At 39.2% G+C, this 26,988-nt stretch overlaps 1 protein-coding gene across 2 annotated transcripts in view; it reads left to right on the top strand.

Moving 5' to 3' along the window:
• Positions 1-26,586, top strand: part of QTMAN (queuosine-tRNA mannosyltransferase) — a 451,841-nt gene extending 425,255 nt beyond the window's left edge. The window contains exons 11-12 of one of the 2 annotated variants that reach the window (XR_002644005.2): positions 134-295; positions 1,295-26,586. Coding sequence is in view for 1 of the 2 variants with exons in the window: in XM_022569666.2 (XP_022425374.2) it covers positions 134-163 (30 nt within the window). In the remaining variant the exon portion in view is untranslated. Of the gene's footprint in view, positions 1-133 lie in introns of both variants that reach the window. The other variant, XM_022569666.2, reaches the window with a different exon arrangement.
• Positions 26,587-26,988: the final 402 nt, after the last annotated feature.

Raw genomic sequence — 26,988 nt, forward strand, 5'->3', positions numbered from 1 at the left:
TGGACAGAAGTGAATACCAGGTTTAAAAAGGAGGTGTGGTTAAAGGAACATGATACTCAGATTTTAAAAAGAAAATGGATTTTTGAGTTTGGCATTATTAACAGAGAGCTGTCATGTTCTTTTCCTTCAATAGAGAAAAGAAGTGACCCAGAACAGAAAATAAATGACCCGTGCTGTGATTAGCAACTCACTGTGTTTGTTTAGTGTCAAGAATGCTGCTAGGATTTAATAAAAATTTACAATCATAGATCACCTCCCCAAACAAAAGCAAATAAGCAAAGCACACATCTTTAAGGTAAGTCATCTTCTAACACCTTTGAAGCTAAGGATTGTCCTGCTTGCACAGAGCAGGCATTTCGTAAACGTTGAAAACTGAATATGACTCGCTGAACCTTGAGCTTGTCTTTGCAGTCTGTGTCCCTCCCAGATAGACACCCAGTTGTATGGCCTCCAGATTCATATTATTACATTCTCAGTTCGGTGCTGAGACTTTATATAAAAACTTTATGAAAACCTTTCTTAATGATAAATACATTCGTTTCGTCCACTGTAGTGAATAGCACCTGGTGTGGGACCCTGAACATAGTATGTTCTCAATAAATGCTTGTTAAATTTAATAAAAGTCACTAGGAATTGTGAGACATTATGGGAAGTTTGAAAGGCATTATATGTTCTTAAATTTAATGGGTGCTCCACAAACACAAATGAAATAGAAATATACTCACATATACATAACTTAAAAACCCATCATAAACACATACAAAAACAAGAGGCATTTGTAGTGAGTGGCCAGAGGTTAACTTTTCAACATGGTTCTGAAGGAGGAGATGGATAGAACTGATAACAGCTAACATTCATTAAACACTTACTATTGGCCAAGCAAGATGTTAATTGCTTTAGATGTATTGATTATCTTATTTAATTTTCACTGCAACCTTAATGTAGGTGATATTATTTTCATTTTACAGATATGAAAACTGGGGCTTAAATTGTCAAAATAGTTGTCCCAGATTAGTAGGTGTGGGGGGGGAGGGGCAAGCCAAACTCTGCAGCCAGAAAATCTGGCTCATTGGCCCCATATAAAGACATATGCTATGATCTGAATGTTTGCTTTATGCTCTCCCCCATCCCCCATCCCCTCCCCACCCCCTCGCCAAAGCATATGTTGAAATCCTAACGCCCCAAGTAATGGTGTAAGGAGGGAGGGCCTTTGGTTATAAAAGTGGAGCACTCATGAATGGAATTAGCGTCCACATGAGAGAGACCCCAGAGAGCTCCCTATCCCCTTCCACAGGTGAGGACTCAGCTGGAACCGGGAAACAAGCCTTCACCAGAACCTGCCCATGATGGCACCCTGATCTTGGACATCCAGCCTCCGGAACGGTGAGAAATAAATTTCTATTATTTATAAGTTACCCCGTCTATGGTATTATGTTATAGCCTTCCAAACAGACTAAGACAACACGTGACAACATGGAAGAATGGTAACCTTACAGTCATAAGTCTCGGAGTTTTGGAGAATCGTTCAAGGATAACCACAACTGTACGTTTAAGACTCAGTTGAGAACCGAAATATCGTGAGTGTATCTCTAGAGATCCAGTTATCTTTTGTTTCTTTTTTTTTTTTTTTTGCTGTACGCAGGCCTCTCACTGTTGTGGCCTCTCCCGTTGCGGAGCACAGGCTCCGGACGCGCAGGCTCAGTGGCCATGGCTCACGGGCCCAGCCGCTCCGTGGCATGTGGGATCTTCCCGGACCGGGGCACGAACCCGTGTCCCCTGCATCGGCAGGCGGACTCTCAACCACTGCGCCACCAGGGAAGCCCCTATCTTTTGTTTCTTTAATAGCCAGTGTTTTTACTGTGGAGTGTTGCCATCCTTGTGACATTCTCTGGCCCTGATTGTACTTCTCTTGCTGCTTCTCACACACACAGTCTCACCCCAGCCTCATTTCTCCCTTAGACTTCTGACTAATCACAGCTTCCTTTGCTCTGTGGTCTCAGCTCACTGCCTTCTTCCTGAATGGATGCCTGAATGGAGGCCTCTGAACCTCTCTCCTCACTGGCCTTCCCTGATGCCTCACATTCACACACGTCTGGGACTGGCTTGCAGATCAGCTGGCATGTGGTCTTGCCCGTGGTGAGGAGCTCTGTCTCCAAGCCACCTCAGGGACCCTGGCCCTGACAGGAGAACAGGAGCCTTAAGGTACAGGGCTGATCTCATTTAATTGCCGTGGCCTGGTGTGATGGTTAATTGTATACGTCAGCTTGGCTAGGCTGGGGAACCAAGAGTTGGTCAAACATCAGGTTAGATGTTCCTGTGAAGATATTTTTTAGATGTGATGAATATTTAAATTAGTAGACTTTGAGTAAAGCAGATTACTCTCCATAATGTGATTGGTCCTCATCCAATCAGCTGAAATCCTTAAGAGAAAATACTGAGGTCCTCCTAGAAAGAAGGAATTTTACCTCCAGACTGCCTTCCGACTCAAGATTCAGCGTTAATTCTTCCTGGATCTCCAGCCTGCCACCTGCCCTGCAGATTTCAGACTTACCAGCCCCAACAATTAGCTGCTTTCCAAGTAACCATCAACAAGTGACTTGATTTCCTTAAAGCTCAGGGTCTGACTTGGCAGGATACTGTGATAATTAGATGTGATGAATTATATTGTGATAATTAAATATTGTGAGATTCATTGATAATTAAGTGATCATTTTATGTACATAAATTGCCTGACATCTAGTAGATGCTGAATAAAAATAAGTTTCTCATCCCTTTCTCTAGCTAAAATTATACTAAGCCATTCTACTTGTTTTTTATTTCACTGGAAATGCTAGCTTTAGATATAAGGGAGTTTTTCTTATGATTGACTGATATTTCATGTGCCAACTCTAAGCCATCTCATGTTTATTTATTAAGGTATTCTTAGTGTTGCCACTCATTTCTCAGATCGACTAGTTAGTTTCAATTCTTATTGTCTCTCATTATATTGAACGCAATGCATTTTCTTACCAGAGGTCACTATCTTTATGAGCCTTCAATCCTGCTCTGTTAGGGTTCTCCAGAGAAACTGAACCAAGAGAATGTGTATATATACATAAAGAGAGAGATTTACTTTAATTGTGTTTATGATTTCTATTTACTGGGTTTCATTTTGTCATTTTTTTCCTATTCTTATTTAGATTAATTGCTTTTTCTTTTTTGTTGTTATTCAATGGGAGTTATATATTCTACTTCTTCAGTGGTGCTCACAAGTTTTTAACAAGCACACTTGACCTATCTGTTTTAATTTCCAAACACTACACTCTTCTACCATCAATATATTATTTTACTTCCCCTTTGTTTTTATCCCCTAAACTAAGTCACTGTATTTTACCTCAGTGTTTACTTAGACTTACACACGTATTTACCAGTTTCTTTGAGCACCGCCTTTTGTACCTCTCCTTTATTCTAAGTCGATGTTCTTTTTACAGACGTACATCCTTTGGTGGTTCTTTCAGTAAGAAATCTGAGGATAGTAAACTCTATCAGTTTTTATTTTTAAAAAAATCCTTACTTTTTTGATCACATCCTTAATCTTTAATTATAATTGATGTGGGTATAAAATTCTAAGTCAACAGTTGTTTTTTCCCATAGCACTTTGAAGATATTATTCCATTTCCTGCTGACTCTATTTTTGTTGATGAAATCTCTGCTTTAGCCTAATTGCTGTTCTTTAGGTAATCTGAGTTTTCTTTCTAGTTGCCTTTAATATGCATGTCTTTTAAACTTTATTATTATTTATTTTAACTATGACGTGTCCAGGTATGGATTTATTTTCATTTATTTCATTCCTCTGTGACTCCTTTTAGATCTATGTTTGACCATCTCATTCTTTCCTTCATGTCTTTTAGCATTAAAAAAAATTGCAATTTCTCTGTACTAATTGGAGATAATTTTCTTAGCTATGTTTTCTAGTTCAGGCATGAGCTCTTTAGCTACTGATTAGCTCATCCATTGAGGATTTTCATGAACAAATTTCTCATTTCTGCATGCTTAATTTGTTTATTTTTCAAATTTGCCTTTCCTTTTTTCATTATGTTCTGTTCTTTTTATAGTTATTCCTTTTTTAAATCTTTTTTATCATTTTAAGTATCTTTATTTTGTATTGTCTTTCAGATTATTAGATTAAGGTATTAAGCATACTAATCTTTATGTTTGTTGTGTCTTCTGACTCTCTCTTACGGAAAATTGTTTTCTTGTGTGGCTCGTCACTCCTGTATTGTGAGCTTTTTTTCAGCTGTAGGATTCTTGGGCACCCCAGGCAGTGTCAGCAGTCCCTAAACACAGGTTTGGGGTTTCCTCTTGTCAGGTTCATTTCCCTTTTTTGTACATTAGATTCTTGAGATTTTCAGATAACACAAATGCACACTCTACTCTTGCATAAGGCACATTTTTGGGAGTTTAATATTTGCTGACTTTTTTACCTTCCTCTGTAACAAGCAGAAACAAATGTCCTTGTTGCTTACCTAAACCAGTATCTCCCACAGTTGCTGTGAGGTCAGTCATGAGTGATGAGGTCCTGCAGCTCCCATCTCCTCCCGACCCCTGAGCCCCAAGGCTGCCACAGGGATGTTTGTGCTTGTGTTCACCTTCGTGGACCAGCCCTGTGTGTTCCGCTCTGCCACACCCAGGTCCGGGAGGGGAAGGACGGGCAGAGGATGAGACCCCCCAACACCAGACCTGCCTGCAGGAGAGGACGTGTGTGGGTACAGCTTCCTCCGTGTGCCCCACTGTACCTGTGTCTCCGGCTTCCTCAGCTGCCCGATGGTCTTCAGCCTCTGTCCCCGTTCTGTCCCTCCCAGCAACTAGTGTCACGTCCTGCATGCCCTGGGCTGCTTCTCATTCTGTCACCTCAGCTCTGTATCCTTCCGGTCTCAGGGAATGGGGCCTACTCGCCCGAACCTGGTCTCTGAGCCCCTGGACCAGCTGTCTCCCGTGGTTCCGGCCCACACATGACCACGCCTCGGCAAGCGCCCCCTGCCCCAGCAGCCTCAGGTGTGGTTCACGGGAAGGCCTGAGAAGGGCCCAGGTCTGTGCTCAGGACTCAGAAGCCTGCCAGTCAGCGGTCCCCAGCCTGGGACGTGGCAGGAGGCTGGGCAAGTGAGCGCTGTGGATGGACTCTCGGGTTGCCCACCTGCAGAAGGATAGAGATTGGAGGTCCCCCTGTTTTACAGGTGCCCGCAGACCTGGATGTTATGAAGTTGTACGTAACGTGAACACTTTGTAATGTTGATTGATTGAATGTAAGACAATTCATCTAAAAAAAAAAAATGTTTCCATGTTGCGAGAAACAAGAATCCCATTATTACTATTATTAATTTTATTAAAACAGTATTAATCAAAAGAGTGCTACCATTATTACCATTCTTGCCATGCCTATGCCATTTTAAGAACAAACATCCTCAACTAATTTGAGTTGCAACTTTTCCATAGTGTTTTTGGATGACTGGTTTCTGTATTTTAGATTATGCCTATAGCATAGAGACAGAAAGAAATAAGTTGTACAGGTTTACATTAGACAGACACCATTTTGACTTCCTTTAGGCAAAATAGTATCAGAATTTTATCACTAGAGTTCTTGAATGTTAATTTTTTTCTCCACTCCTTTGAGATCCCCATTTTAATTTTTAACAACTTCCTCCCTTCTCCACTTCTATTATAACACAAAAAGGAGGAAGAGGTGAGAGGAAGATGGTAGAGAATCTCTGAGAATTAACAAAAGGAAAAAATAGTAAGTAATAAATTGGCAGAAGGGAAGGAAATAAAAACAAAATTAAAGGGAGTAAATTTTCAAGAGTGGAGAAAATAATATGATGGTATCCCAAGGAACATGAATAAAGAAGCTATGGGTCAAAGAAAAGAGAAAAGGAGTGAGGGGTGGGATGCTGGGATGGAGAAAGCATGAAGCATTGTGAGTGATGACGAGAGAAACAGAACAAGTATCATTTGTGCCTATTGTGTGCTGGAAGAACAGTAGGCACATTTCATCCACAGCTCATATGTAGAGTCAACAAATGTATGAACCATGAATGATTATCTCATTTGATAAATCAAAGAAGTCAGAGAAATTAAATACCTCATCCAAGATCTGAGGAGTTAGTAAAAACCTGAGTCAGAATTCATGCACAAATCTGTGTATTTTCACCAAAAACTGGGGCAGGATTGAAAAGGTCACTCTCCACCCACTGTGTGGAACAGAGGACAGATGCCCCTGCTTCTTTCTTCTTTTCTTTGCCAGCTAATTACATGTCTGATTAGTGTAGGACAAAGGAAAATGTGCAGAAGAGAAGCCTGACAAGGTTGAGAAGGAAATGGCCCGGGAGAAAGGAAGATGATTCATTGATAAGCTCTTTGTCCTCTAGAAATGCAATAGGCCTCCTAGGAGGAGAGACTCAGTGTCTTGGGGGGCAGCTCCGGCCTTGAGGGAATTGTCACCCAGAGGTGACTGGGCAGAGAAGTGCTGGAGCATTTGCAGACTTCCCTACCTCAGCAAGCCACAAAAAAAGTGCTATAAAATGTCTTTGATTCTTCCTCCTTTTCATTCATACTATTATATACCGGCCTGTCCAACATTGCCCTTTAAAACCAGGCCACCTTTGGAGCAGTGAATTAACCATGTGGTGTTTCTTGAGCATCTAATCCATGGAATAGGATCCCATGTCGTACTTGTTTAAGACTCAGTACAACTTAAATAGGTTTTGCTGCATTATTCACCCCAAGTAAAATCTCCAAGAAACCAAAACAGAATTATACAGCAATTTAAAAGAATACTATTTTCCCACTAATGACGCCTAGTATCATGTCTCCATATTGCTGGTAATGGAATGAAAGTCAGGTCAGATACACGGTGAGGTCAACTCACCTTGTCATTAAAGTTCAAAAAATCAAAAGCCCTTTCTTTAAAAAAATTTTTTTTTAATTCTTGCTCATTTTTATCACCATTTCCATTGTGTGATTTTTTTTTTCAGAGTTGAAAATAAAGGTCATTTTTAATCCCCAACTTCTAGTTTAGTGTTATCTCAAATCAGCTCTTGATATACACATCATTTAAAATTGTCTTTTCTAGTTAGAGGCAAGTGTGGCGTTTTCAATGAAGAATGAGGGTTTCATTCGACTCTCTCTTAGGTGCATGTAGAGCCTTCTAAACATTTCAGAGCGTGGGTGGACCTCCCTCTATAAATCGTAAATTGCCCATGCTTTTGAGCTCCCTTTCTCTTTTAAAGCTACCTAGGTTAAAAATTAAGCCCCTACAGTGAAGGGCACCTGTATTTGCTTGCCCTATTACGCAGCTATACTGAAATGCTTTACAGCTGTCTAAATTAGCATAATTAAATCCACATCAATTAAAAACCTCAATCACCTCTCTCCCCTTCACATGTAGATGATGACATTTGTCTAAGGTGGGAATTAACAAGAGAACTTTTTAACAGTTGAAGATCTGGCTCAAAAAGAGGGTAATAGGATTGGTCTATTGTTCCGGATTCACCTAAGACGGGGAGCAGTGGTCAATGAGAGCTATTTGGCCAAAGTTGCCTGCAGTTTGCATTTCAATGCTGTTGGCAGCAGGGCCAGCCATTCGAGATGCGCATTTTACAGCAGCCCTCTCCTGCTACCGCTCTTTATCCCCCAGTAATGAGGGTATACAAAGCGCCATTCTGACTTTGGGGGTGGTGGTTGTTTTTAAACTGGGGAAGTCTGGTGGACCTCAGGATAGTGACAAGCCTAAACCGTGTGGTGCTGGCAGAGAAAATTCCTGGAGATGAAAACTGACATGGGGTCCAGGGGTTAATTTCTGGAACAGACAAATTTGCATACAAATGAAAAATGATGGGATTTCCGTTCTCCTAAATTTTCAATGTCATCAGCATCAAACAGCAGCCCTGCTCCCTTGCTGTTTGAAGAATATTCATTACTATAGAAAAAGGGGCACCTTGTTTGGTGTTCAACTGAATGCAGGTCTATGACTCAATTTGTGAAGCCTCATCTGGAGGGTGAGTTTTCTGTGCATCTTCTTAATACTTCTAAGTATGGCTTGAATGATATTTATTTTTATAATCCTAAACTTTTCTGAATAAACATTGAATGGGCTGTGGTTGACTACTTTGAGCATTTACCTTTTCACCCTCATGAGCTGTTTACCCATATTTAGCTGACCTTTCTTTTTTATAATATCACAGAGGATGACATTTTGGTCTATGTTAAGTTACTGGATTCGAGAGACGGGACATGACAATACTAATTTCTCCAAAGCACATGATATTTCTCCATTTTTTATTCTTTTAGTTATTTGTTTTTTTCACATTTAAAGACAGTTGTTTTTAGATTAGATTTAGGTTCTCAGCAGAATTGAAAGGAAGGTCAGAGAGTTCTCATAACCCCCTGTTGCCATCCCTGTTCAGACTGTCTCGTGATCAACATGCCCCACCAGAGTGGTACATGTGTTACAACTGATGAACCTACACTGACACGTCGTAATCACCCAAAGTCCATAGTTTCCTTTAGGGTTCACTCTTGGTGTTCCACATTCTATGGGTTTGGACAAACGTATAGCGACATATATCCATTCTTATAGTATCATGTATCATTATAATATCAGACGTGTAGGGTATCATATAGTTCCATTGCCCTAAAAATCCTCTGTCCTCTGTTTATTCATCCCTCTCTCCCCCTCAATCCCTGGCAAGCGCTGGTTTTCACTGTCTACGTGCTTTTGCCTTTTCCACACAGCCTTTGGATGGAATCATACAGTATGTAGCCTTTCATTTTGGCTTCTTTCCCTTAGTAATATGCACTGAAGTTTCCTTCAGGCCTTTTCATGGCTTGATAACTTGTTTCTAGTGCTGAATAATATTCAATTGTCTGGGTGTACCATAGTTTATTTATTCATTCACCTACTGAAGGACATCTTGGTTGCTTCCATTAAATGCTTTTTAATGACAATTCATATCTGCTCTTTTGTTATAAATTTACTTATTTTATTTTTGGCTGCGTTGGGTCTTCATTGCTGTGCGCGGGCTTTTCTCTGGTTGCGGTGAACGGGGCCTACTCTTGGTTGCGGTGCATGGGCATCTCATTGTGGTGGCTTCTCTTGTTGTGGAGCATGGGCTCTAGCTGTGCGGGCTTCAGTAGTTGTGGCTCACAGGCTGTAGAGCACAGGCTCAGTAGTTGCGGCACATGGGCTTAGTTGCTCCGCGGCATGTGGGATCCTCCCAGACCAGGGATCAAACCCGTGTACCCTGCATTGGCAGGCAGATTCTTAACCACTGCACCACTAGGGAAGCCCCCTGCTCATTTTTATAGTGTTACAAAAATATAAGTATGCAGAAAGAAGAAAATAAAAATTATTCAAAGTCTCAGTTCTTAGACACCACTGCCAGTTAATATTTTAGTGTATATTCTTCCTCAACCCCCTTCTTCAAAGTTTCCATACTTTGAAACTGTCAGCCTATTGAAGGCAGGGATGCTTCCCGTTGCCATAGCAAAGCCTACCCTTTTTAATTAGCTAAGCCTGCCCTCAAGTTAATACTGCTAGAGGCATGTTCTTATGAGTCAGTCTCTCTCCTTTCCCTGCTGTATCACTAGCGATCAAGAAGACCCTAAATAACTTCTTGAAACCCCTAAGTCTTCTTTCTTCCAAAATATGGATCTCTCTAGATACTGTGTCTAGATGCTGCCGTAAATTAGTGACTATTAGAGTACATCAAAACTCTTATTTAACTTTTAGGACAATACTGAAATATTTACATTTTTGTAATGAAACAGAAAGTACTTTGCTCAGTTCCTCAGCTCTTCAGAACTGTGGGATGCCTCAAGGGACACGCCTGACAATACTCACCTTTCGGATTTGCCTGCAACTTCTGTGGGGAACAGTTCGTGATACTTTCTACTGGGTCATGGAATGTTCTTCAACACTTTACTTCTCTCTCATGGATGAGATGCCTCCTTGGCAGTTTATCATTTTTTTTTCTCTCTCTCTCTCTCTGAACTATTAATAAGAAAGAAAGGAATGATGCATAAACTTTAGAAATCTCATAAAAGGAAAAGGTCCAACTTTCAGGATATGAAATAATTGAGAAATCCCTTAAAGAAATAGCACTACAGCAGCTAAATTGCTACGATATATAACCCAGAAAGGCAATATAATAATGCGCATGGGAATAAAATATATCTGTTTTAACCTGGAACTTCACATTTGTATACAGTCTGGTCATATGCAGCTCTGGTACAATAAGTACCTTTAACATATATGTGAGTTTATCAGAAATACCTTTAAGGTTTTTGTCGATTAAGGTACCTTTATTGTAATTATGACTTGCTGAAGGGGAATTTTGAGGCAATAAACAACATATCTCAAAGCCCAGATGTCCTGTTTAGACAAGGAGTTTTATATTGATTCTAGTCTGCCTTCACCTAACCTCGTGTAGCAAATATTACAAAGACATAATTAGAAAATTTGGTACAATATTTAGCCCTGGTCGCTGTGTGATGGAATTGTTTGACTGCTGAGTAACTGAAGCTTGTTTGCATCCCAGTGTGTAGTGAAAGGCAAACTTCAAAGAAAATATTATATCTCCCAACTCCAGCTCCTGAGAATCTTGGAAGTATAATACAGCAAGGCTTAAAACTCCCTGCTGTGGGAAGGGCAATTTGACACTGAAACTAGTGTTAAATCACTATTGAAACACTGGTTTGCAAAAGAGTCCTTATTAGATAAATATAGTTAAAGCCTTAAAAGGCAGGAGGAAAATACACCCAAGTCATAGGGAAAAAAATGGGGGAGAAAAGTCTTTCAAGTTGGACAGTATGTGTTGACAAAATTTGGAGATTTTAAAACATGTATCTACACATTTATTTTATAAATTGTACATAAGACTGGCTCCTTTTCCAGTGCAAAATCAAATATTTAGATTTGCAAAAACCTATGGAAGCCAGATTTTAGACAAAAAGGGATTTTTTTGTCAGACTGTCAGTCTCTGAATTTCATCACAATCTGTTCAGCTGTTTTGTCGCAGGCGGGCGTAAAACGTACTGGGCAAGTGTGTGTTTGTATTTATTATTAAAACGGGGATGCTAAATCCTGCTTTCTAACAGTCTTCACATTCTTTAAGTCTGTGATGGTCACAGGGAAGCAGATCCGTGAAGTGCAAGTATGAGAGTCATACATGGAGGAGGAGGGAGAGAGGGGTGTGACAAACACCGACAACCAACACCTCTTTGCGATAGAGGGTTTCGAACCTTTAAAAAAATGACCTTGGCATGTTGCCTCACTAACTTCTTCTGAACCTATATGTACTTATTCTTGTCTGGAAGAGGGATGAGGAAATGGTTTGCTGGTGACAGATCTAAATGTTTCATTTAATTGTCCTGATTTCTTTTCCCATTCTCTGCACTAATCTAAAAATGAGAACTTGGGTTGAAAGTTTCAACATCATTTAATATCCATGTATAATTGTATACAAAGATTGACTAAGGGAATACTAAAGCTAGAATCTGAACCTCTAGTAGGTGGGACAATATAGTAAAGAACAAGCAAGCAACAAACAAATAAATACCAAATCTTAGGTAAGTGCATGCTTGCAGAGCTAACTCTTCTAGCTAGGGCTTTTTGATACAGTTACATCCAGAAGAAATGAGATTTGAGATGATATTTCCCTATATAAGTAAATCTCTTTACAAAAGGAGAATAATACATTTGTTCCTAATCAAATTGACAAGGATAGAGCAAGCATTTGAGGTCTGTGTTCATATTTTCAAGAAGTACAATGGAAATTTTACCTTTAACCGAGTATATTAGTCAGCTAGGGCTGCCATAACAAAATACCACAGACTGAGTGATTTGAACAACAGACACTTATTTCCTCACAGTTCTTTCTGGAGGCTGGAAGGCCAATATCAAGGTGCCGGCAGCGCTAGTTTCTGGCGAGACCTTTCTTCCTGTTTTATAGGCAGTGGTGTCTTGCTGTGTCTCAACATAAAATTTCTTCTGCGTTTGAACAGAGCATCTCTGTATCTCTTCCTCTTCTTATAAGGGCACCGGTCCTATGGGATTAGGGTGCCACACTTAGGACCTCATTTAACCTTAATCACCTCCTTAAAGGCCTATCTACAAATACAATCACACGGGGGTGTTAGAGCTTCCCCATCAGAATCTGGGGGATGCGATTCACTCCATAACTAAAATAACACACAGCCTCCCTGGAACTCCAATTTCTTTGTTTCTTACTGGCTTTACATCAACTCATTATAAGACTGCATATTCTGCTCAGAACTTTTGATTTTGCAGTTTTATGTTTCTGATTAATAAGGCATTGGAAAAATAAATACTATTGTTCCATAAATGTGGTTTGGTATACAAATTATTTCGGAATGTAAGGTCTTTGGAGAAAAATCATTAAAGAAATTCTCGGTGATTAAAAGAGGCTGAGAGTCTCTGGAGAGAACATTACCTGCTTGAAGAGGTGAATTCAACTAGGGAGTCTCAAGATCACTTCCAGGTCTCAGAGCTATGAGTTTGTGAATTCATTCAGTTGCATAATACAGTTGCATCCCAAATTATGTAGTATTGAGAACCCATTGAAATATGGCAAAGTAGTCTTCCCTCCAGAATTTTAAGGAGTATTGCTGATAAATTTACAAAGAAAAATAAAATTCCCAGGTTTGGTTTGTGCACCTGTGGCAGAGACTGGCTGGTTAGATGCTTGTTAATCCCATTTCTTTTTTCTATGCACACAGGGACACTCCATTTCCCAGCTTCCTTTAGATTGGACCATGTGATTAGGTCCTGGCCAATTAGAAATTGATGGAAATGATGCACAGCACTTCTAGGACTGGACAGAACTGTCTGTGTGATCTTTCATGATTTCTCTTCTCTTTTGGTAGGAACAATGGAGACCAGTGTGGAAGTCATACAATACAAAGAGCCTGGATCCCATAGGCACCACTTGAAAGAGGCACCCAGAAAGCCTTTCTGACTTTTTTGGGAGCAATGAATAAATTTTTATTCATTCATTCATATTCAACAGCCCCCATAGGGCTGTTGCTGGTTTACACTGTGTTTCTGAGTATTACGTGTCTACAGTCATCTGTCTACCACAGATAAGGTCCAGTTTTGTTAAAAATATTAAAACCTCCATCTAAGACCATACTCCTGTTGCAGTAGCTACTAGATCGTCGACAGTTGTAGGTTGCCATTTTGGAGCTGTGATCACTTAGGTCAGACTTGCCAGGCTTACGCCAATTTGTGTGACTCGTCTCCAATTCCCAGGGAAGATGACACTGTGCAGGATCTGGCATCCAAAGTCTAGAGTCACAGACGGACTAACAGAGTCTGTGCGTTCTATCAGAACACCAAAGATGATGCTAAGTATTAGGAAGTGAGCATTAGCACATATTGTTTGTGGGAGTGTACGTTGTGCTAAATGTTCGGTAGTACAATCTAGTAATATGTACCAAAATGTGAAACACATCTACACTTTAGCACAATAGTTGTACTTTGGGGACTTCATCCTAAAAATACGAGTGATCATTTACATGTAATGACATCAACTGTAGCCTTCTTTTTTTTAAAATTGGGGTATAGTTGCTATAAAATGTTGCGTTAGTTTCTGGTGTACAATGAAGTGAATCGGCTATATGTATACATACATGCCCTCCCTCTTGGACCTCCCTCCCACCCCCACCCCCCCATCCCACCCATCTAGGTCATTAGAGAACACCGAGCTGAGCTCCCTGTGCTATACAGTGGGTCCCCTCTAGCTATCTATTTCACACATGATAGTGTATATATGTCAATCCTAATCTCCCAATTCATCCCCTCCTTCCCCCACCACGTCCACACGTCTGTTCTCTACGTCTGCATCTCTATTACTGCCCTGCAAATAGGTTCATCTGTACCGTTTTTTCTAGATTCCACATATATGCATTAATATATGATATTTGTTTCTGAGCCTTATTTTAATAGCAATACCCATCATTAAAGGATTGGTTAAATGAGTCATGATATATTCATGTAATGCAACACTACACAGACTTTGAATAAGATAAGGTAGACCCACCTTAAAAAGCTGTCATAAAAAGCTGTCCATGATAGAATGTAAAGTGAACAATGCAGGTTGTAGAACAATATACATAATTTTAGTTTATCTAATATGCAGGATATAGAGCAGTACATATAATATTCTATCCAGTGTTTTTACAAAGCCTTCTACGACATAATAATATACTAGAAGTACATATCCCACATGTTAAAAGAAGTTACATCTGTGGGATAGGATGGAAGCAAGGGGAAAGGCATGATGGAGGTAGCGCTACACTGTATACTTTGTATTTTCAATTTTTTAAATTAGTGTGTAGTTTTATCATTTCTTCATCTGTAAAATAGTGAAGTAAAAATAGGTGGAACCCTATGAAACTGTCATTTTTGTAAGTCAAAAATGGTACAATATCAACACTTTAGATGGCTCACCTCTAGAACCTACCATTTGGTTGTTGGGAGAATTAAATGAGCTAATTCATGTAGAACATTAGGATGATGCCTCGAATATTGTAAAAGTGAAATAAGTGTTAGCTCTTACTGCTCTTTTTATTATCAATGCTTTACATTTCCAATATTCTTTCACATTCACTTTCTAATTTAGTCCTGGGACCCCCCTCTTGGGATAGGAAGGGCATGCAACATCACCCACAGGTTCAAAAGAGCTCTCTCCAGCATTTTGCTCTGTTTACATATCACGCCATTTGCTTCTCAAAACAAGCCCAGATGGAATGTATTTAAGTCTACTTCACTTATTTAAATTAACTGATGAAATAAAAAATAATTTGTACATGTTTGACATTTTCTCCCAATACATAAAGTTATGTGTTATCCTCACATGGATATTTTAATCAATGAGATGCACAAAAGAAAAATTTGGAGCCCTTGAATTATAGGATACAACTCAATGATCATGTCCTTCTTGAGAAATCCTGTGATTCCTGGGGGCAGATTTTGTTGCTCTGTCCTCCAGGCTCCATAGCTCTTTGTTCATATCTATTAATATAAAGAGATATTTTGTAAATGATACATGTAGTATCAGTATATTCTTTATTATCTTTGATTTCTCCAAACCTGGCAGAGTCTCAGGCAAAAAGTGGCTGCCTAATAAATGGTTAAAAAATTAACGAGGAACTAAGTGAAGGAATGAATTAATGATGATTCTCTCTGTTTTATTCATTAGAAAAATCAAAGCCCTGAATAGAGAAGTGGATTGCCCAAATTCAAAGAACCATTATCTGGAGATGCAGGACTCAAGCCCAGGTTGCACACAGCCATGTCCAGAATGCCATCACACAAGGCATAAAGCTTCAGACCCAAATGAAGCAGTAGGTGTGCTCAGCCTTGAATGTGCCTATCAGATGAAAACCCACCCCAGATGGCATATCCAATTTAATCAACATCACCTGTGAGCCAAACTGAACAGTAAATGTTAAGACAGGATCACTAATAATGGGGACCTGGAATCTAGCCAGAATTAAAACAATGATCTGCTTAACAATCCCTCTGGGCTGGATGCATGTGGAGAATGGATAAATGCTGGATATCAAAACAGCTGTTCTATGGCAAACCGAAATGGGGCAATCATAGATAGCAAAGGGAGAAGAAACCCTTGAAAATTGTCTTAAATAAAGTAGCACTTTAAATCATGTGTGACCTGGCTGTGGCCTTTTAAGAAGCAACCACCCACCACAAAGTACCCGGGCATGCGTCTCCAGAGAATGAGATAGCTTCTGGTGAGCAAAGCCTATGGAATTATAAAAGGCAATGACAACTGGTAGCCATCAGTCCCCAATATACATAGACAGGATTAGTCCAAACATCACCTTGAAATCTGAAGGCCAGTGCCCCAAATGAAAATTCCATATGTCACCACCTCCTGAACTTTGCCTATTGCACACGACCATTTTCTATGAACTCCTTGTAAGCATTGTATAAACTACACTGTTTTTCATATTCCTCTATTGCCTAATTATTTTAAGATGATAATTGCATGGTACCTTCTCAACACTCTCACAAATTGCCTTGGATCAGGAACCAAAGTTGATGTTAAAAATATTTAACAAGCAGACACAGGCATAAAGCAACCAGATGCCAGCTTGATGCCATCCTGGCTTGCACCGGCAACTGTCCTTCTTCTTTTGGGCTGATGACTCTATATTATGAAATGTAGTAGGACAGCACACACACGGAGTTCTCAGAAAGGACCTCCTGACTGATTGACTCTCCAAGTTCATTTTAATACTTGTCTGTCATCTGGGGAAATCCCATATCAGTGTGTAATTTATCATCCATACAACTGTATTAAAATAAGCATACCAATTACAGACCAAGCAGGCAACCATGTAAGAAATCAGTTGTTCAAAAAAAAGTCATGTGTTCAGCAGTCATATAAAAAATATATACTCTGTATTACCGTGCTGATATTCAGGAACATAGAGATACAAACAACTGTGCTTACTTTCTGGGATCATAAAGGTTAGCAGATACACAGATTTTACCACTGCTGCTGTCAACTATAATAGGACCAAATGTTTTAAGAATCAGTTCAGTATAATCATTACAACAGCTGCAAGATCACTATAAGTGTAGTTGGTAAGTGTAGTTGAATTTCATGTATATAAACATTAGATTGTCTCATTCAAACTTCCCACTACGGGAATTCCTCTCACAGCTTCCCTGAGAGGAGGCTAGCAGATTTGTTGGACTACTAACAGTACCAGGGAGAGAAGCCATTGTCTTGTAAGGGAAGCTACATGTTTCTAAGAGAATGAATTTTCATATTTTATAAAAGCACTTTGCAAGATATATCGTAGTTGTAGATTTTCCCACATGCCCTTCTCTAAAATTTTTCACTAAGAATTTAGGTAACCTGGATCTTAAAATCCAAGAGATTTTTAACTTGTAACCGAAATGTCTTCTGATTTTTACCCTTAGATATAAATGAGTTATCAAGAGCAACTTTCACTAAATCTCAATACCCATATGATAACACCTGATGAAAGGAAGTTTATATAGCAGGGAAACATCAGGGAAACAAAGGAAATTTTCATCCATTTCCCCTTGTCCTTATGTAGTTGGGTCATTTGATCCCAATTGTAAGGTCTTCATCGACCTGTTCATTTAGCTTTTAACAAAAACTTTGAGCATTCCTTAACCATTTTGATGTGGGCAGACATTTGCTGGGTATTTGCTAAACTCTGCTACTCCAGTAAGACAGATATAGGACTACAGAGAAACTATCTCAAGGAGCTTATAGTCAAATCCAGAGAGGCAGACATGGAGGTAAACAAGAGCAACACAAAGTATCAACCCTTGTGGGGACGCATGAGCAGGAATCAATGAGTGTCACAAAGAAAGGGGTGTTCTCTCTTCCGTATACGCTGGCCTACCAGGATAACCAGGTTCCAAACAGAGGAGAAAATACTTAAACGTATTTTTTCCTCTGTACGGCAGCTATCTCTGGGACATGGCCAACTGATACTCCTTATATGTAGACCATTTAATTAGTACACTCCTCCATGTTTGTAGCTTTCTAATGGCTATTGTAGGATTCATACTGATGGTTTGAATATGTTCCTGAAGAACTATATTTACTGGATTTCAGACAATCAGTAAGGTCCCAATGGATAAGGTATTGAAAACCACCTAAAGTAGCATAATGTACCATCTTAGATACAGCTTTGGGATTATTTCTGATGTATCTATATCTTTATTTATATCTATTTATATCTATGTGTGAAGAGACCCTTCATAATGGGAAGAAAATAGGGGCGACAAGGTGAGAGTGATCACAAATGCTGTCTTCCATCAGCACGTTCCAGGTTATTTGTTTTGAGCCTGGTCTCTGAGATACCTTCCAGGTGACCAACATAATTTGATTGTCTCTCTGACATTGTTTAGTGTTGCTACCAGTTAAACTCCAACTGTAAAGCAGCTTTATAAGAGCACTGCAGTGTCATATTACAGGGAACAGATGTCAAAATAAAGGTTCACTAACTTGAAGCAACTTGTATACATAGAACATTCAGGTGTGTCTGTGACCACAAGAGGAGAAGGAGAAATTGTATTTTGTGCAGTTGACTGATACCAAGGACAGGCTCTTTCCTTGAGATGCCAACAGAGGAATTTTGTTAGCAGTATTTTGTGAACAAAACACTTAAGAGAATGTATGTATACAATAGTTTAAAAAAAAAGGGTTACTGACACAGATGCCAATTTGGTGGGGCATATGGAACATTTACACTTGCCTTTTTCTTTCTTGCTTGCTACAGCTGGTGCTGATTTAGTATGTGAAATTTTACTAGCAGGAGTGCTAATCAAGACCAAGATTCTGTAAGGATTTAGTCATTTATGTAGGGGAAACTACGGCTATCATTAAAAAGTAGAAGATCATCTTAGGAAAAGCATTATCGTTATCAACCTCATTTTTAAACTAAACAGACACAACGGTACTGTAAGTATCACTTTAGCAGCCGAAAAAGTCAGAATGTTTTCCAGATAATGTTCTAAGAGGATTGCACCCACAGTTTAAAGTTGTGGTGGAGGCACGTTAAAGTTTGGTGCCGTCAGAGCCAAGCAGGAGAGTGAGCCATTTAGCAGTTCGTTGTTTAACTTTTCTGTGCAGTGGTTCAGCAAAACTACTCTTTGGAAACGTTCAATTTTTAAAGAATAAAATGTAATTGTCATGATACAGAAGATGAATGAATTTTTTTCTGGAATCCTTGGGGGAAGTTGGGGGATGGGGAGAAGTGAGAGGCTTTTGATTTTCCCCTTACATTTTTGAATACAAATTTTTGCAATCCGAGGCCAAATTTCACTGATCATGAAGGTGTTGGGAGAAAAAAATTAAATAAAAGTTAAAAAATCTTTCCCAAGTGGTGACAGAAGCATTGTCGGTACATTAAATATGTTGTCCAGGTGGCTTGGTAGAGTTGGAGACCTGCACGGCAGCTACAAGACATCTGTTGCCTGAGGAAACTTGCAATGTGGCAAAGTGGTGTTTGTAGCTCCTTGTGGAAGGGTGCCAGCTGCCCAGGGCTTCGCTTCTACAGATGAACCGAGAGCCTTGCTGGTGCTTCAGATGAAGCGGTGCATCATTCCTACTCTCCTCTTCTCGTGAATTTAAGGGACAAGGAGGTTTTGCAGTGAAAATCCAGGTAGATGCTGTTGGGCGAGGGGTAGATCAGCTTTCTAATATTCCCAAGGGCTTTGTCCATCAGTGTGACCACAAGCACAAGCCTGTAATTAAACCATTTTTATTCTATTTTCATGTGTAATTTCTACGACCCACTGCAAGTTATTTATTATTTTCATGATTCATACCTTAAATGCCATCAGAAGAGATATCTGAAAAGTAAAGTTTGCTAAAATGCAAGCAACAAAATATTTTATTTTAAGATAATTAATGGTTATGCATGTGTTAGATGGTTGGTTTGATTGTTTTAGAATATTTTGACATAAATATGGTGACTTTAAAAACAGAATACATATAACTTGTAAATAACTATTAGTAACTAATTAAAATTCATTTATTGAGCATTACCACCCACCAACCATTATGTTAAAAGCAAAAGAGACAAAGACTGTATAACAATCTATATAGCCCTTGCTCAGAATCTAGAATATTTAAAAATTAATTAGTAAATCTCTTAATTATTTTATTTACTCAGGCTTTAATGACATTTTTACCATAAACATGACCATCTGGGCTATCTGATTAAAACTGGAAAAGTTGAAGACCTATCCTTAAATGCACAAAGAGAAAAGGATGAGGAGATTTGGACTGAAGTTATCAAATTTTAAAACAACTAATGCTCTTTTCCCTTCCATCAGAAATCTCTTCCATCTACAATAATGCTTAAGAAATCTAGTTTCATGAAAGAAAAGGAAAGGGCATCTAGTTAATATGATATGTGGTCGCTTAAACACATGAGAGAGAAAGAAAATTCTTTTTAAAAAGGCAAAAAATTAGACAGGTTAAAAAAAAGTGTATGTTTAGTAATTTGTATATATACACACACCATTTAAACTATAGTGATTCCTAAACACTAATAAGTTCCTTTTAAAATTCTGTTAGGCTGTGTTGAAGGAAATAACTTTTACTTCTGAAATTGTCCCTGATGAATATTTTTTGAGAATTTCCTCAGTGAGACAATCATTTAAGTAGAAAACATTTGTGATAGGTCATAGGAGGGAAAACCCATTCTCTCCCCTTCCAACTCTCTTAAATTTGCCCTTAATCGTTTATCATTGCTGTCATACATATGAGTAATAAGGAAAAATAAAATGCCTTATTTGAAAAATAAACAGGTATTCACATTCTTTAAAATACATCAGGTTAGTTCGCTGAAGCATAAATTAGGATGGTCTACAGACTGTTAATGGTGACAGCAAGCATATGGCAAATTTGAACTGTCTGCAGGTCAACTTTTACTTTTGCTTTCCAAATGTCTGTCAGTCATTGTTAGGATTTAAATACATGTTTTAATGGGTGGAATTCAACAAAATGAAATCGTTCAGCAAATCCTTGGAGCAAGTGAATTTTTTTTGTCTTTGTCTCTCATCTATAACCTTCCTTGTCTCTCATATACAACCTGCTTTGATAGCAGTCGTATGAAATTTTACCCAGAAAGAACAAGCCCTTTGAAGATTTTTGTTGCCTTTTCTTTGTTCAGTTAAGGAAAAGGTTTATAATCATATGCTGCATGTGTGTGTGTGTATGTGTGTGTGTGTGAACGTTTGTGTGTACTCATGGATCGGTTTCTCTAAGAACCAGTCGGGTGCTCAGATCAGATTGGTGTTTTTGCCAGCATTACGACTGTTCCTGATGCTGTGATTGTACATTTCATTATGGTAATAGCAAATTGTCTTTTATTTTCTCTCCTTCCTTTTTTTCCTTTTTTTTTTTAATTTATTTTTTGGCTGCACCATGAGGCACGCAGGATCCTAGTTCCCCGACCAGGGATCGAACCCGCGCCCCCTGCAGTGGAGGTGCAGAGTCTTAACCGCTGGGCCACCAGGGAAGTCCCATCAGAATATCCATGCTCTCGAAAGCCAGCAATGTTTGCAGCATTGGAGATCAATGACACTACGATGATAACGTATTATTCTGACAGAAGGAGTGAGAAGAGGAGCCAGCAAGGATAGCTAGGATGAAAAATGAAGTGGAGTTCCTGGGACAGATGGGGGGCAACTTCTAGACAAAGATGTGAGAGAAGGAAAGTGAGGAACAGAAGAGATTTGAAATATGAGAGTCTTGAAATCAGCAAACCACCAAACACCCAAAAAGATGAAGGTCCTGGACTCCACAACCTTCCCTGAATGCATGTACCACCAGCAGCTGGAGCTTCCTTAGTCTGCAAACACTTCCTTCAGAACAACTCCAGTTCTGGCTCTGAAGAGGTGATGGAGTCAAATGTTGGAAGAGAGAAGAGCTGCTCATTTCTTCAGGGCCAGAAGGATTCCAACCACATTGAAAAGTCATTGTGAAAACAAGAGCCTGAAAAAATTATTCCACTTCAATTGAACACCACAAGAAAAAGTGGCCTTGACTCAATTTAAGAAGGGTATTTGGAGTCCTCCTTATCTTCACTCCAAGGGATCTATTCCTTCAGCCACTTGAAAAAGGGCTGTTATCTTCACTATTGATTTTCTTATTAACAATTCATCCATTTGTATTAAGCTTTCTGCATTTCCAAAGTGCTTTTGCATACGTATCTCATAAACTGAGGCATTAAGATTAGATATTTTAAATCTTCATATTATAGATTGAAAAGGAAAAAATCTTTAGAACATTATTAAAATCTCAAAGACATGAAAATAGCTAGAAAAAATTCAATCAAATTCCCTAGATATCATGTTCTTGGTTTCCCAAAGATTGAACTCTCATTCCATTTCTTTTGTGGATTGAGAATGTGTCTTAGTTGACAACAATGCCTGGCACATGGTTACTACTCAATAAATGTATGTTAAACTAAACCTAATATTCCTGTTATAATAAAGTCAGATAGAAATAGATTTTAATTCTAAATCTGTCACTTAATTGCTCTTTCTTAGCTTATTTTCCTCATACTTAAAATTAGGAATAACAATTCTTATCTTGCACCATAAGTGGCGTGCTGGTAAATGTTTAACAACTTGATCATCTACCCCCTTTCCCCCACCCCCCATAAAAAGGGCCTGGTGCGTAGCTTTTGCCAGTTTCCATGGTGTAAGTACTCCCACCATGGACAGTTTCAAGCTTCCAACATGACATCACTGAATGCCGAGTTGGGAAGACATGTGAATAATCAATTCTTGTGGGCTAATAGAAGCCGGTTCTGGCACACCACAGCATGGCTTTAAATTTATGGTTTGATTTCATGGAATTGCTCTTCTGTGTTACTGTACTTTGTGACACTAAGGATATCTTAAGACGTGGTAGTTTAGTGGATGCTGTTGTTGCCATGCTGTTGGATCCCTTGCATACTCTGAGGCATCCAATGCCTAACTGCCATGGGTGTAGGCTGATAGCCATTCACAGCTGTGCCTTCTCTGCAGAATTGCCCTTGACCAGGAGGTGCCTCACCAGGAAGTCTACACACCCACCTCCAACACTGCCCCTCCTGGGACAGACTATAGACAATGACTGTCTGACACAGGGGTAGAAAAGTGGTGTAGTTTTGCCTCAAACTGTGACCAACTCTGTGGTACAATTTGTGCTCCAGAACTTCGTATGGGAACAAACCGAAGCCGAGACCACATCCTTTCTTAGTTTCTTCCTCTGCCCTCCCCTTCCTCCCTCAGTCCCTTTCTTTTGAGAGCACTCACTCAAAAAATAACCTAAACCAGAAGCCCCTTCTTAAGCTCTGCTTCTAGGGAACCTAACCTAAGACTGCTGAAAGAAGATGTGGTCTTAGAAAGCAACTTGTAAGGATGGGATTCTGAATTTGGAGTCCTTGTTGGCTAGATGGCTGGCAATGTGCACCCCGCCACTACTGGAAGGGGGAATATTGATCATTCCAGTTATACTGTGGCAGTGCCATTGCTAAGACTTTCATCTGTAATGAACTGGGATACAGTACAGGTAGAAGGGATGTAATAATTTGTGCAAAGTCTCAGGTATTTAAGAGATATGGGGAAAATAGTAACTGTAAGGACTGTGGAACTAGATGGCTACTGCTAAGGGCTACTGATCCAATGAAGAGAGAAAATGACAGGCTCAGATCTATTAATCAATAGTTTAAAGCAAAGTGTTAGCCAGAAGGCCTTCTTGTAAGCATTTGAGGCTCTCATCTTCTGTAGTAGAAGGTCACACACAGCTGACGATCAGACATTGTTTGGTTACTTTATATTTAATTGTAAAAGTGGCTGAATTGTGGAGAAGACTAAATTCTCAGAATAGACAAGACTCCTGTGTCAAAGTTAGGCTCTGATAAGAAGCAAATGGGATCTGGGCAGGGATTTCTGGGTAAAAGTGTTTGAGAAGCTTGAATTTGCCAATTTCCCTGAAACCCCGGGTTCTGTAGAAGTGGCTTAATTCTTGCTGGAAGTTAGAGATTCTCCTCTTGCTTGAAGAACCTTCAAATGAGATAGGTCTCTTACAAGACAATGTTTTTCCTCCTCTTCCCTCAACTCCCCTCTTGGCCCCAGACCTATAATTTTGCAAATCTCAGCACAGGCCAACTGGGAAAAGGATAGTGATATGCAGGACTTGGTTAGCATGTTCCAGAAAGAAACAGGAGAGTATGTCTGAACCCGCTTGTAGCAGTGGAGATGACAGGATCCTTGAAGAGCCAGAATTTCCCATTATGACTAATTAGTGTCAGACCCTGATACAGTAATATCCCTTGAGGAGACCAACAAGCTACTTGTCGGCTATTGACTACATCAGACCCTTTCTACTATAGTGTTTCTTCTCGACTGGATTCCCTCCTACTCCAGGTATGGGGTTGCCTTTTCTGCTTGGAGGTCCTTGGCCAGCACCACTCTCTGAGGGTTCATTGAGTGTCTGGTTTACTGGCAGGCAATCCTGCATAACATTACCTTGGACCAAGGGAGCACTTTGCAGCAAATGACTGTGACCTCAGTAGATAAAATACATGGGTCTGGGAATTTAGGGGTAGAAGTGGGAGGGGTCCTCCTCTTCATCACTCCTAGTAACTCACTTGGTCAATCTGTGCTTCCTGTCTCTGCAACATTGGGCTCTGTAGGTCTTGAGGACCCGGTTCTCAGATAAGGATGCCTCCATCAGGGATCATAGTAAAACACAGTAAACTCAAAGTCACATTGCTGTCACATTACTTTGGGTTCCCCTTATAATTGACCATGGTTCTCATAAAAAAAGGTAGGGGTACTGTTACACAATGGGAAATATGTGTGCCTCTCCTGCCCACTGTAACTTGTACTTGTGAAGGGCAAGTATAAGAACTATGGCTCGAGAAGGACATGGAAACAGAGCCCAGAGATGAGGACCTGGGTCAAACTACCAGGCAAGCCACCTGGACCAACCAGAGTGCAAACCGAAGGGGAGGTGGGTCTAACATAAGTGAAAGAAAGGGAATTACCTCAGAGTCAACTGCTGCAGCTGGGGCTGTAATTCATCCCACTAACCTTTCTTTTTAAAGTTTTCCCAGAAATTCTGACCAACTAGAATCCTGAAGAAGCTGTGCCTAGATGGAAATGCTTTGTTATCCATGGCAATTTTATTGCTTAATGTAAAGGATTTTACAGTCTCCTCCGTACTGTGGTCTCTAGTTTTTGATAGACCTCTAACAAATTATTTAGTCCAAATTTGGAGTGTGTGAGTACAAGTATGAGTGCTTGCATGTGTGTGTCTGTATGTTTTGAACATGAAAATACTCGCAGCCTTGATAACCACTCAATGATGACCAAGATTGTGGGAGTAGGTCACGAATTGTGCCAGCTGGCTGTCCTACAGATTCATGCCATCGAACCTCAGCTGGGCTCTCATTGCTGTTCAGTCATTTTTTTGTCTCTGTTTTTTCCCCGTTGTTTCTCCCACAGCTGCTATTCCATACCCTGTCCCTTCACCCCAAGTCCAGAAAAATATCCCTGTATATTTCATAAGCAGATGACCTTAGAACATACTCTACAGTGGTTGAAGCTATCCCGTCCAAACTTCCTAATCCTCACTTGGCTTTTGGGACGTTGTTCTCTTCTGAGTCTATCTTTCTGTTGGTTACTCTTATTCTTTCTCTCACCCTTCAAATAGAGCTTCCCTACAGTTCTCTTTGGTCATCATCACCATCCTAACAATAAGCCAGGCACAAAACACATCAATATCCTCTTATCTATTCTGTCAGTTATGTGTTCACAAGGTTTCTCTTCTAAATCTGCCCTTGATTGGCACTGCCTGGTTAGAACCTCATTTTCTCCCTTCTAGATAGTAGAAGCCATCAATGTCTCTCTTCTGTATGTCCACCAGGATAATCATTTTAGAATCTAGACTTGATCCATTTCTCTTACTCAGACTTTCTTTCTGTTTTTACTTTTTACTGTGAACAAAGTGTTTTGTATTTTATTGTGAATATAATACTTAATATGGTGAAATAGAGCATACTACAAGAATGTATGTAATATATATAAGTAGCATTTTAAAAAGAAGAAAATGACCACTGCTCATAATTCAGCCTAAGAAATAAGATACTACCTTTTCATTTGAAAGCCTACGTTTTGTGAGTTTCTGCTCAGTTGAAGTCCCCTTCCTCTGCCTCAGAGGTAACTGCTATCCTGAATTATGTTAATTAATCCCTTGTTTTCCTTAAAGTTATCATATATGTGTATTAATCTATGCAGAAATGGTATGTGTATGTGTATATACTTATAAAAATATGAATCTTTATGTTATCTTGTTTTGCCTTCTTTTGTACTTTATATAAAAGGAATCATAATATATTACTCTGTGACTTGAAATTATGTTTTAGAGATCCATTTATGTTGATGATTTATCTGTAATTTGTGTTCCACTGTTGTATTCCAACAAATATCGAATTACAATGTTGTACACCTGAAACTCATACAATGTTATTTACCAATTTTATCTCAATAAAAAAAGAATGCATTTCAATTTATTTTTTTATTCTACTGCTGCTGGACATTTGGATTGATTTGTTATTACAAAAAATGTGTCACTATAAATGTTTTTGTATAAATTTGTTCCTGTTCATGTATTCAAGAACTTCTCCAGGATATATACCTAGAAGTGGTGGTGCTGGGTATGCACAAATGCACCTTTACCAAGCAATTCCAAATTATTTTTTAAAGTAGTTTTACCAAACTATTCTATTTTTTTCAACATCAGCAGTGTATGAGACGCATCTTTAGTCAGTATATTACCAACACCTGGAGTTTTCAGACTCCTGAATATTTGCCAGTCTGTTTGGACATGACATTGTAGTTCACGGTAGTTTCAATACACATTGCTTGATTGCTATTGACATTAAGAATTTTTCCTATGTTTACCATTCATATTCTTTGGAAAACTTTTCATTATATCTTCTCATTTTTAATGGGCTATTTGACTTTTTCATATGAATTTGTAAGATTTTAACATTTATTCTGGACAGCAGCAATCCTTTTTCACTCTTTTCCTTTTTGGTTTAGCTTTCTGCTTGATTTAAAAACTATTTATTACCCTGAAGTGATAAATACATTTTCCTATAGCCTCTTTTAAAGTTTTAAACTCTTGCTTTTCCAGTTTAAGTACTTGATCCATCTGGAATTGATTGTTTATATGGTTGAAGATATACATTTTTTTTGCATATGGATCATCAGTTGTCCCAGCATATTTTAATGATAAATTCATCTTTTGCCACTGATTTACAATGCTAGTTCTCTCATATGTCAGGTTTACATCTAGGTGTGTAGATCTTTTTCTGGAATCTCTGTCCTGTTCCATTGGTCTATAAGATTAT

Source organism: Delphinapterus leucas, chromosome 8 (assembly GCF_059928025.1).
Source record: "Delphinapterus leucas isolate spDelLeu-1000000601 "Yukka" chromosome 8, BTC_Dleu_Yukka2, whole genome shotgun sequence".
Taxonomy (NCBI): Eukaryota; Metazoa; Chordata; class Mammalia; order Artiodactyla; family Monodontidae; genus Delphinapterus; species Delphinapterus leucas.